The sequence below is a fragment of the Onychomys torridus genome, chromosome 2 (genome assembly GCF_903995425.1).
Source record: "Onychomys torridus chromosome 2, mOncTor1.1, whole genome shotgun sequence".
In the NCBI taxonomy this organism is placed as follows: domain Eukaryota; kingdom Metazoa; phylum Chordata; class Mammalia; order Rodentia; family Cricetidae; genus Onychomys; species Onychomys torridus.
The window spans coordinates 54,369,720-54,382,908 of NC_050444.1; the positions used below are offsets into that span (position 1 = coordinate 54,369,720).

Below are 13,189 nucleotides of genomic sequence, written 5' to 3' on the forward strand. Positions count from 1 at the left end.
AGATAGGCTAGCCTCAAATTTGTGGCATTGCCTCAGCCTCCCCAGGGCTGGGATTCTGAGGGCAGATTCTTAATTGAAGCAATGCAAGTGAAAAGATGTAGAGTGGAAAGAAACCTCATCGCCACAGCAGGAGCATCTGTGAAATACCTGTTACCAACATCCTGCATCCTTGTGAAATAGGAGATGTTTCCCCCTTAACATCAGCAAGGCAAGGGTTGTGATTCTGTTCACTTCTGTTCAGTGTTACACTAGAGCCACTGGTCACATGGTCAGGAAGAAAAATACATAAGGCATCCTGATTAGAAAGGAGTTAACGTTCTTATTTACAGACAGCATTGACAGAAATGTCATAGAAGCTTCAGGAAAGGCCTGTGAGAAGTAATAAGCAATTTAGGCGAGGTTTCAGGATACAAAATCGTTTCTTCCATGTAGCTTAGTGGTGGAAAATTTGCCTAGAATTCTAGCAAGAAGCCCAGAGTTTGATCTCCAGCACTGAAAAGAAAAAAGCACGTGTATATTAGCAACAGCTGATACTTTAAAATGACATTTGAATGCTTAGACATAAACCTATGAAAATATATTAATACTCACACAACACTAAAAATTTATTTTAGATTTGACATCAGAAGCACAATGTATTTCTTGAAAGTTACATAATTGGTTTTATCAAGTGAAAACCTTAAGAATAAATACTACGAGAAGGAGACAAGCAGTGGACAAGTGGAGGGAAATATTAACCTGTCACATAAAGGGCCGTTGAGAGCAGTAAGAACTCTCCAAAGTCCACAGGAAGAAATAGACAACCTGGTTTGAAATGGGAGGTGTCTAACATGGTGTCATGTATATTCCCAGCACTCATGCGGCAGAGGTAGAAGGATCAAGAGTTGAAAGCTAGCCTGGGCTAAAGACCCTGCCTCAAGAATTAAATTTAAAAATTGAAACAGGCAAAGTATCTGAACAGGCAGTGAGAAATAAGCACTTGAAAGTAAGTGCTCAGCATCTTCAGCCATTACAGGAGGCCAGTCAGAAGCACAGGGTGGCATCACAGTACAGCTACAAGGATGCCCAGAGTTACAGAGATTGGCTATGCCAACTGTTGCCAAGGATGTCAAGAACCAGTGCTTGTATACTCCTGGGCAAAGGTAAGATGGCACAGTCGTGTGAGAAAACAATGGCACTTTCTTAAAAACGTGAACTTGTACATGCCCATTGATCCATCCACCCTCATGGATCCTTCCCAGGAGAAATTCAAGTGCCTGTCCATATGACATCTTAAGCAATGATGTTCCCAGCAGCCTTCGTTATAGTAGCCCCAAACTAGAAACAGTCCAGATATCCAGCAGTGGGTGTGAATGGCTTAAAACTTAGACTAGATCCACACAGTAAATACAATTCAGCAATAACATAACCAACTTTTCTTTTTTAGTAATTTTTAGTTGGCATGCAAAATAATAGATTTTTGCCTATGGTATTTAGTTTTTAATATTTTTATTATTTGAACATTTCATACAATGTATCTTTATCATATTCACTCCCACTCTTGTCCCTAACTCCTCCCAGATCCATTTCTACCTCCCTACCTCCCCAAACCATGTGTCTTCTCTCTCTCTCTCTCTCTCTCTCTCTCTCTCTCTCTCTCTCTCTCTCTCTCTCTCCCATAAAATTCAATTTGTGCTGCCCATTTACTCATACTGTGTGGTCATCTACAGGAACTTCCAGTGGACTTACCGGAGGCCACACACTTAAAGAAAACTGACTCACCCTACCCAAGAAGGGATCAGCTGCCCATAGCTCCTCATTTCTGGGTCAGGGCTCATGAACCCTTTCTTTCTCCCTCTATGCTAGAATGTTGACTGACTCGACACCGTGCAGACAGCCAGTGCTGCATTAAGTTCATGAGTGTATCAGTCCTACCAAGTCCTGCTAAAACACTGTTTTGCTCCGATTCTCCCCAACTTCTGTCTCTTAGAATCTTTCGGTCCCTCTTCCATCATCATCCCAGAACCTTGGAGAGGGGTTGAACATAGTTCTCTCATTTGTTCTGAGCAGTCCATGACCTTTAGTCTCTGTACTTTGACCAGCCGTGAGTTTCTGCAGTAAGCCACAACTCACTGCACAAAGAAACTTCTCTGATGAGGTTTGAGAGCTTCACTAATCTATGGGTAGAGAAATAAGAAGGTAGAAGACAGTCCATTTTGCAGGATAATAGTAGTAGGTTCACCGCGGGGCCTAGGAGTTCTCTAACCATAGGTTCATGGCCAGATTTTACAGTACCAGGGATGTCTCCTCCTGAACAAAAAGCCTTAAGTTCAATCGCAAAGTGGTTGGTTACTCCCATAATATTAGGGCCACCATTGCACCCATGGGAGTATCTTGTCATACCAGTTATTATTGTAATTTGCAGAGTTCACAGATGGTTGATGACATTTTCTCCCAGCGGCCTACACAGCACCTTTGAGTACTATGAAAGCCAGCCAACTGGGAGAAAACTTCCTGGTCAGTACCAACGTGATTTTGTCATGTCTTGTGACAAATGTATATGGTATCTTCAACAATAAGGTTTTACCATCAAGTTCTGGTGAACATCAAGACCAATAGTAATATCCTATATTGTTTTAGGGGTGTCTGGGACACTACGGGGATTTGTATTTGGCATCTTATGGCTTCTGGGAGGAGCACAGTCTCCCATGTGGGATACCTCCAGTTAAACGTGTTTATACATCTATATATTTAGGAAGCTTATAAAACAGTAGATTTCCATATGACCTTTTCAAAGATCCTTAGTGTTAGTTATTCCTGCCTCCTCTGCCCTACCCTCCCATCACTCTCCTCACTTAAACCTCCCTCCCTACCGTGGTGGTATTTTCATAGATATAGATCATATGCTTTGCTCATGTTTGATCCCACTACCCTTACCTGTCCCTCCTTCCCCCACCGCTTGCTGGGTGTGTGTGTGTGTGTGTTTGTGTGTGTGTGTGTGTGTGTGTGTGTGTAACTCTGGGTTCTGCATATGAAAGAAAATTTTATCTTTCCCTGTTATTTTCTCCTGTTCTCTTTTAATATAGACCCTTTCTAATTTCATATTTAAATCTAGATTTTGCACATAAAAGAAAACTTGCAACTTTTGTCTTTCCAATTCTGGCTAATTTCACTTTCCAGTTCCACACATTTTCCTGCTAATAACATGACATTCTTCTTTAAAGCAGAATAAAACTCTATTGTGTATGTGCCCCACGTTTTCTGTATTCATTGGTCTGTGTATTGGCATCCAGGCTGTTTCTCTCCATTCCCAGGCGATTTCAGTAGTGCTCCAGTAAAGGCAGATGTGCAAGTACCTCTGCAGCTTGCCCATTTCAACTCCTTTAGGTGTATACTTAAGAGTTGTACATCTGTATCATATGAGTAGTCTAGTTTTAGCTTTTTTGACACACCTCCAGGCTGGTTTCCATAATGGCTTCACTAGTTTACATTCTCACCAACAGAATGTAAAGAGGAACAAACCTTTGATATATCCAGCAGCAATTGGAGATGACAAAATAATTATTCTGAGTAAGCTAATTCAGGCAGAATAAACAGTATTCCATTTAACTATAACTCTAGAAGAGGTAAACAGATGTCAGAAAGCTGTGCAGGGGTTGCAGGGCTACTGCGAGGGGTAAGGGCTACAGCAGACTTTGAGTGATGATGGTGTGTTCATCTTGATTGTACTGATGGCTTCCCAGTTGCAGACAAATGGCAAATGGCAATTGCATATACTCCAAATATTGCAGCACCATATACTAAAGCTGTTTTCAACCGCGAAAATAAAGACAGAGGAACAAAGGACTTGCCACTGGGATTTATGCTGGTAGTAAGCACTTCTGAAAACCTAACCTTTGAGTCAACCTTTGTGGACAGTGCATTGTAAAATTACTCCCTGGGTACTTTTCAAAGCAAAGGAGTCTTTGTGAATCTTAATTTGGATGTATCTTTTCTCATGGTTCCTATTGCAATAATGTTTCCTTAAAGATGTTCACTGGGTCCTCTTGAGATAATGACAGCATCATTCCATATCCCAGAAAGGAATGACTGCCATGTTGTATTGCTCACACTCTGCCATGCAGAGTAGAGGGCAGATGGAATAACAGACATAACTACACTTTAGTGCACATACAGCCTAGTGTGTTTGTTGAATCATTATCTCAGGATTTAATAGTTAGTCTACTTAGCATCTTTGCCAAATTTCAACTTAGGAACTTACTTGTTCTTCATCAAAACAGCATTTCAAATACTTCAAAAATGATTTGTTCCCTTTTAGCACAAATCTCAGTTAGTAATTAGACTGTTTCTACACACAAGTTCCATTTTAGCCTCCTAATGAAATCAAAACTACCCAGTGTTGAGGTGTTCCACTAAAAGATGAAGGGTAAAGAGAGGCAGTGAGTGGAAGGGAAGCAGTAGGTTGGGGCTTCCAGATGTTTCTGACTTTGTTGTGCCAATCCAGAATGATGGTGCTGCTTAGCAACCCTGCTTCCCTCTGCCAGTCTCCTGGCTGGGGGACCTAGGAGCTCTGATGGTCCTCCTTACCTTCTCTATCACTTGTGGGATACTGACCCAGCCTTTCTTTCTTCCAGGGTTTGAACGGCATGTCTGTGGATGAGAAGCCTGACTCCCCCATGTATGTGTATGAGTCCACAGTCCACTGTGCCAACATCCTCCTCGGCCTCAATGACCAACGGAAAAAGGACATTCTCTGTGATGTGACTCTGATTGTGGAGAGGAAGGAGTTCCGAGCCCACCGGGCGGTGCTGGCTGCATGCAGTGAATACTTCTGGCAAGCACTGGTTGGACAGACAAAAGATGACTTGGTGGTCAGCTTGCCTGAAGAGGTACAGTTACTTGGTGTGTTTGTGGGGTTGTTGCAGGAGGTTTATTGACTTATTTTTTTTTTAATGGCAAAGAAGGAGGTAGAAGTCACACGTGCTCTAGGCCACATTGATGTCCACATCTCCCGCACGTGGGCTTGTAGCATCATCAGTTTCTGTTTGACACCCTTGAAGCCTCAGAAGTACAAATACAAAGTGAGCATGCTCTTTAAGGGAAGAAGCGAGCCTCACCTGGGGCCTGGGCCCTCCTGGTTTCTAGTTCACTTAAACTTCGGGTTTTGAATAGTTCATCCTCAGTCTGATGCAGTCCTCTGGGTAGGATTTGAATCACTGCTATTTCTTCTCTCTTTCAATGGATCATTAGATTTCCCCTGAGAATAAAACAGTGAAAGAATTCACAGGACCTTCCTTGCTTAGGGAAAAAACAAAGCAACCTGCACTTCTCACCATCAATGCAGTGAGATTCTAAGAAGTGTAAATTTGCTTTTCTCATCAGTATTGAAAATATCCCCTACTCAGGTTTCCTAACTGCTTCGGTGAATTCAGTCATTTTGGAACTGTCATTTGGGGACATGAATAACTGGGCTTACTCTGTGCAGAGGTGACAGTGGTTTGAGAGACAGGGGTACCCAGAAGATAGGCTTCCCAATGGCTTCACATGAAAGTGCTCACTCTTCAAGTGGTTTGATCCCTCAGTCATTCTGAGTCCCCATCTTTTCAGAAGACTGGGGATAAGGCTGAGCACCCTTGGGCTTTGCGCGTGGGAACAGAGTATTCTCTGTGTAGCACCAGAATGGTGTGCAACTCCAGAGCCATGAGCAGCCATTTGCACAACCTGAAGAGGCACAGCTCCCATGCACCTCCTCGTGAACGAGGTGCAGGATCCCTTCCTCCACTTGGCAGCTTCTTCACAGCAGTCTCACGAGACATCGAAGACCCAAAACATAAGGAATTAAAGATTCCAGCTACCACTAAGTTCCAGGATCACAAACCTAGATGCCTTCAGAAACACAACAAAGACGTTCATGAGTCCATAGTTATATGTAAAACAGTAGGGAGTGGTGGGATGAGCATCTGCACCACCAGAACTCATCCTAATCAAACATGAAAGAAACAGACAGAAGAGGATGGAGATGCAGCTCAGTGGTGGAGCATTTGCCTAGCATGTTCAGTCCGCAGCACTGAAAGCAAGATGTGTGGGGTTGAAGAGACACCAGATTCTAGTCCCTTGCTAGATAATGTTTGTGACTGCCTGCACAGGGCAGAATGGCCAGCTGATAAACTGTATAAGTTTGAAACAGCTTCACAGAGACATCCTTTCATAATCATCATAGACAGCTCCATTCTCATTTCTTGTAGTCGTGTGAGAAGGAAAAGAATAAACCATTCAAAGATGAAGTAACCAGGGTTAAGTCAAAGAGTGGACTGTTAGGTAGCAGGTAACAAGAGAAGACAAAGCAATGGCAGCTGTGGTGTGGTCCTGAGCAGGGTGGGCATTTCCCAGCTGAACTAAACGGAGGAGTAGCAATCAGTGAGTTGTCACTAGGATTAACTGAGATCATAAATGTAAAATCCAGCCCATCCTGTAGCAGGCCATCTGTCAGATGCAAGTCTTCCTTCTCCAGATGGGAATAGGAACACCTTCCTTATGTATTCCAACTCTGGAATTCTCTGGAACTGTTGACAGAACTTCAAGTAATTCAAAGTAGTCTCAGGAAGTGATGCTCATTGTTTATTTATTAGTGTTTTCCATTTGAGAGCCATTTCATGTGTGACTGTATTACTCATTTCCAAAAATAAGATATTGAAATATATACACAAATGAAAATCTTACTTTATGTAATGAGTCTTTCCTCAATGACTGTGTTAGCCTTTCCTAAGGCTTTCCTAAGCCCCAGCCTGTTCCCAAGAATAACTTGAATCCTGGTCTATTTAATCTCTCTGAGCCAGGTTCTTACTTTTAAGAATCTCTAAAATTCTGAAGCCCTTAAATTATTATACCTGTCCAGTAAAAGGTAAAGAAAGCCAAGTTATAAATAAATGTTACAAAACCTGAAGTTTCTTCTCCAATCAAACCCTTGATACAAACGCTTTGTTCCATGACATTACTCACATCTATTCAGAGTAAAAAGACCTTGACTGCAGCCAAAGACATCCGGTGAAAGTAGGCTTGACCTGTATGGTTGGATGAGTTAAGAGTAAATTGGCTATAGTATTGGTCTTGTTGCTTCTGGCCCTACACAGTGACTTTTATCCTTATAGTCCCTGTGTCACCCGTGTGTTACTCAGCTTTCTGTCACTGGAAAAAAGTGCCTGAGAAAAACAACTTAAAGGCAGAAGAATTCTTTTGGTTCACCATAGCAGTCCATCATCACTTGGTTGTGTAGTTTCTAGGCCTGAGGTAGCACAGAGCACCGTGGCAGAAAGGCATGGTGGAGTAGAGTTGGTTGCCTCCTAATGGCCGGGAAGCAGAGAGAGTAGACAAAGAACCAAGCCATATACATCCTCCAGGAAGCCACCCCGTGACATCCTTCCTCCAACTAGGTCCTGCCTTCTGTAGTTTCCACCCCCTCACGGGGTGTCTTGGCATATGCTAAGACGTAACGTGAGGACCCTGATAATGGCACAGAGGGATGTCAGTGCCATATCCGGGGCTGTTCTGAAGACAGAGCTTTGGGGATGTCCTTACAAGCTGGATATAAGAGTGGAGAGGAGGAAATGAGAACCGGGTAACTCCAAAGATAATGGAAGAACCATGTTACCATTAACTGAGATCAGTCAAGACTGGGGAGTAAGTTTGTGGATGCAGAGGGTTGAGCAGGCCTGGGAGTCAGTCGTGTGTGTGTGTGTGTGTGTGTGTGTGTGTGTGTGTGTGTGTGTGTGTGTGTATTCATGGGCAAAGTCTAGCCTGGCATTAGGAACTTGAAAATCAGAGTAGTAAAGGCCACTCAGCAGTGCAGAAGGTGTTTGGGACCTCATTGAGCACTTGGTGGGACGATGCAGTAGGAGCAAAAAACCGACCCACCTGTGTTCCCCAGAACAGAAGGCCCGGTTTTGGCTGACTGTAAGGCTGCTCAGATTTAAGCAAGCAGAGACCTGGGCCAGTAGCTGGAGGGAAATAGTTTTTCTGTTAAGTAGGAAAAGACTCCAGCATGCTTGCACACCACAGCAAACAGTACTGGTGTTTACCACACCTGCTTTTCCTTCCTTCCCTGGACCCACAAAGAAAGGCTACACTGGTAGTCAAGTAGGCCACGTCACTAAGTGTAACCAGTGGCATGAAGATGGACTGCTTTGTCACTTCCAGTCTGAGACTGTTAAGGGTGCCCTGAGTCCTTCTTGACTTTCCCCATCAGTTTAGCTGGTGCCCAAGAACTTCGTAAAGCTGAAGCCCAGATCCCTGAGTCAGAGTTGAAGAACCGCCATCTGGCTCAAATCAATTCGGTTTTTACAATTTTGTATGCATATGCAATGTGTTCTAATTACGGTCACCCTCATTGCCTCTGCCTTGCCCTCTGATCAGAATAAATCCCCCAGTGGCTACACCTATAGGAAATTGATACTTACCCACTCTACGCCAGTCACAACCATTAATAGCCCTTAGCTTCTCAGGACGGGGTGGGGCCTCAGAAAACCTCCTCTAGTCTCCGTGAAATATTGGAGGGTCCGACCTTGTGCAGATGTCCGTTGGCCACATTGTATCTGGATGGCAACATCTTCTGGCGTGTGTCCTCATCCTCTGGCACTTACATTCCCTCTTGCTCTGTGTCTCTTGGGCCTTGAGGAGTTGGTTTGGGTGTCCCATTTAAAGCTATGCATTCTCTCATCACCTACCCAAAGCACCTTGACCAGATGTGAGTCCTGCATTAACAGTCGCCCCCTGCAAAAGGGAGCCTCTCTGTTTCACCACATCACATTCTGACATGACTAAAGAAACAGACTTACGTGTTCAGCCATTAAAATCTGGTGTTCTAAGCCAGGCGGTGGTGGAGTACAACTTTAACCCAGCAGTCGGAAGGCAGAGGCAGGCAGATCTCAAGGCCAGCCTGATGTACAGAGTGAGCTCCAGGACCACGAGCACTACACAGAGAAACCATGTCTTAAAAAAAAAAAACAACTAAACAAACAAACAAAATCTAGTGTTTTAAGTTAGGCATGTTGAAGCTGACTTGTGGGCCCTTGTAAAACTGAAGCATTTGAGCCCAGCCTTGGCAATAGTGAGTTTCAAAGAAGAGGGAGGGAGAGGACAAAAGGAAAGGAAGAAAGAACTTGATATTTGATTGGTTACTACAGTAGAGCTAACCAATTCCAATACTTAAGCTTATGGAAAATTTCCAGAAGGAAAGGAAAACTTGATTGATTCTCGTGGAAACGGAACAGATGTCCTTGAGTGCACAGGAGATAGGATCTACTGACCAACGGACTGATTTGACTTATCTGAGTGGTAGGGTGGACCTGGGTGATCTGTGAGGTGTAACCCCATGTTATAGGTCTCTCTGGTCCTTGAAATTTTCTGCGTTGGTGCTGGAGGGAGAGAAAAGTGGTGTTGCTGGCCAGGAATTGAGGAGATGCTTGGATTGGGAAGCAGGGAAAGACCGTGGAAATGGGAGATGAGCTGCTGGAAAGGAAAGAACCAACCGTAAGACTCCAGAAAAAAGGCACCCCTGCCAGTCTGCAGCTCGTCGTTTTCAGCACCCCTAGTTGTAAGAAGATGTCTTGTATGTTCATAGGAGGTGGTAGCAAAAGACCCCCAAGGACAGTGGATAGGCAACAACCTAGAACATAGACAGAGTGTGCAAAGTGCAGACAGGTCATGAGTCCTTAACTGTTTCGGGGTTTATAGTCCTGAGAAAATCATTTCATTTAATGACCCCAGTTTCAAGAGGAGTGTGCACAGAGTAGCAAAGCTAGATCCGAGCTTGACAGGCAGGTTGCCATTCAGATTAATGAAACATGATATGCTCGACTTCTTGGAAGGCTGGTGCTATAGAGACAGTAGGTGTTATTATTCCCATAAAAGGAGAGAACCGTCTTCTCTGGTGAGACGGCTCTTAACTCAGAATCCTCATTAAAAGCTGTGTTGCAATTTTCCAAGTTGCATTAGTGAGACTTGGCAGGAGATGAAAAAAAAAAAAAAGCAAATAAATAAGAAGTCAGAATATTCCAAGCAACTACTTACAGGCAAGTAGGAAGTTTTCAAGTGCTAGAACCGAGTGCTGATAATGCTGAAATGCCTAAAGGCAGAATTTATTTATAGTAAGGCAAAGGTGACTTCCAGCCCTGGAACTGGGGCCTTGGTCTCAGTGGGGGTGAATGAAAGGAAAGCCCTGGGCAGGGAGCTCGGGCTGTAAGGATGCTCTCTTTGGAGGCGGCAGGATGCTTCTAACAGCAGGGAGAGTCCAATGCGGACAGCCACAGCAACAGCTAATTTTAAATGAGACACATAAGCTGTTTTCAAACCTGTTGCTTTTTTTTTTTTTAAATCCTGAGGCCAGTGCACCCTATTTAAAGAAACATTCAGAAACATGTTCCTCTTTTGGCGTAGTAGCAGGACTTGAATATACCAAAACCCAAGAGCCATATAAAAAGTATTTTTAAGTGACCTGATTTCAAAGGCATTTTAAAGGATTCTTTTCATTATACCTGTGTATCCTTGATATAAAATGACCACAGTGGTCAACATTTGATATGGAGCTCTAACACGCTCTTCAACCATAGTGTTGTTCAAATTAGATTTTGTAAAATAATTGTGTATTCATTCAATTTTAAACTTTTTTTGTGTATGAGCAAAATATCCCTTACATTTCCTTCTTTCTCCTATAATGGAGACTCTTAGCTGTTTCAATTAAAGTTAATAATAGCTTTGAAGACAAAGTTCAGAGCTATAAAGTTCCTCACTTGATCAGTAATCATAACTATTATTTTGTCATATTTAATCATAGGACCCAGGCCTCTAACAGAGTATTTAATTAAACTTTTAATTCATGATAAGAAGTTAAATAGCACTTGAGAGAGTTTTTAAAAATTATTTCACTTCCCAACCAGATTACAAAAAAGAGGGAGGGGGGGGTGATAAAGAGACAGGGTGGCTGGCAGCCAGGGAATTGTAGGTCATGTCAACAGGGGCTGGCAATAAGCCACTGTCCAATTAGTGTGGCTTCGTGGCTGCCGAGTACTCACTCCCGAGTGGATGGGTGAGTCGCTCATGATGTAGTGGCATTTCATTTGATCCAGCACTTCTTAGAACAGCTTTCTCACTCCGTCATTGCCTGTCCCACCTTGCCAGGGAAAGTGCAGGGCTGTGCAGGCGAAAACCCCAATGGGAGAGACCCTTAAATTATGTATCTTGTTTCTCTTTGCTTCCTGAAAACTGAGATTGCAATTAAACAGGGAAGGCATGGTGTGATTTTGCAGCAAGTCACAAGAAAACACAATTTCCGTACAAAAATACCCAAAATTGGGGTTCTGGAGCCTGGTTTCGTTCCGTCTCTTCTTCGGCAGTTTGAACATCTGGCACAAGTTTGAGGATATCAATGAAGTTACCTAATGATCTTAATGGATTCACATTCCATTCAAAACTTGGAATGTCACCAGACTGCTGCAGGTTTCGGCTCTTTTGTGAGGATGTTCACAGCATTTCTGGTGGGTGTGCAGTCATAAACACAGAAAGCCTTTGAAAGACGGCCTTCTTACATATGAACACCTTGCAATCTTGGTCGAACGGACATGCAGTGAGCCAGGAAATTAATTCAGGGATTTTTAAATAAAATGTATCATATCCAAGCAGGGAGTGATGTGTGGTTGTCAATTTAAAAAGAGAGTGATTTCAGTTCTTAGGAGCACAGACTTACGTGCACTCACTGGTTAATGCCAAGCACTGTGTGTTTTAGTTCTTAACCAAATCCCCAGGCCACATAAAGGATTGCTTTGTTTTGTTTTAAGAATTGGAGCAATTATGTACTATTATGTACTGGTGCTCTTCATTTCCTGTTACCCCAAACGTGTTCCTTTTGTCCCGGTTAACTTGGTGCACATAGTAAAATTCATCACTTTGCCATAGACTTCTGAAATGTGTTGAAAGTCCCTCTGACGTTGGGCCACTTTCAAGTGGTCCTGTGCACCTTACTGACTGAGGTGGACTTCCACGCACAGCCTGGGGAAGCCTGGCTGTGAAAACGTTAATGCTTTCTGCACCCTAGGTGGGTTGGAGCCAAGCCTCCAACATGAGCACATTTTTTGACTGACTGGCAGCAAAGAGAAATACTGACAGCTGTTCCCAACCAAGCTGAAATGTTGGCCCGAGGGTGAAGAGAAATGCTGGACTGTAGCCAATAAAAGATTCCCAAGTTTAGAGAAAATCTAAAAAAGATGGAGGTCACATTTGCAGGCTTCCACCTTGGTAAAGTAGCCACTCTTTAATCTTACTTTTCTTTATAAAAGCTGGTAATAAATATCACTACTACTCATGTTCCCTTTTTATTTATAAGCCATCTTTTTGTTCCATTGATTTTTTTAAAAAAATTATTCCTTGTGTACAAAACCAAATGATAGATTATTCTTCCTAAAAGTGATAGTGATAACATCATCCCTGAAAGCAGCATTAGCAGCCAGAGCTGAGTGGAACAGAGCAGAATCATGCACACAGTGACTACACTTGTGTGTCGGGGCTGTGCTGAGCAGCCCAGGTCAGAACGGAATGTGAATGGGTCACTTCAGAGATTGGAAGTAGAGCATGTGCCCAGCAGGTACAAGGACTGGTTCAGTCCTCAGCAGCATTGAAGAGGGAGAGAAAAGGATGTGTCTAAGGAGCTCCTTCTGATGTCATAAATCTCTACTGCAGTTGTTTAGCTAACTTCTGAAAGAGAAGGGTAGAAAAGACCGTTGCTAAAAGACAAGGAAATGAGCTGCTAGCTAGCCTCAAGGGCCTACTCTGTTTGGGCTGGCATTCTTTCTCACGGAGTTCTTCGGACTATCTGGGGGTAGTCTTGTGTCTCTTGCATCTGCAAGGAGACCTGCAAACTAAACTGTGCCTTGCAAGTGAGATGGATGACAGAAAGATTACAAGCATGGCCCACCAATATTTAGGATGAGGTAGAGGCCTGTCTCCTGAAAGTACAGGTGCTTTGACTTCCCCTTTCTTACTTTTTCTCTATTCTCTCTTTCATCTGTCTTATTGCTTTGAGACTTCAAGTAGACCAACTATTAGAACACAAAGTAAGCAGAGGAGAAGCAGTGGACATCCTTGTTTTACTCCTGATTTTACTGGAAATGCTTTGAGTTTTTCTGTTTAGGATGATGTTGGCTGTGGGCTCCCTGTATATTAC

The 13,189-nt window shown here is 43.2% G+C and overlaps 1 protein-coding gene across 1 annotated transcript in view; it reads left to right on the forward strand.

Moving 5' to 3' along the window:
• The window catches only part of Bach2 (BTB domain and CNC homolog 2), a 335,948-nt gene that overhangs the window by 250,468 nt on the left and 72,291 nt on the right, over positions 1-13,189 (forward strand). The window contains exon 4 of the mRNA XM_036179422.1: positions 4,614-4,868. Coding sequence (XP_036035315.1) covers positions 4,626-4,868 — 243 coding nt within the window. The 5' untranslated portion in view covers positions 4,614-4,625. The remainder of the gene's footprint in view (positions 1-4,613; positions 4,869-13,189) is intronic.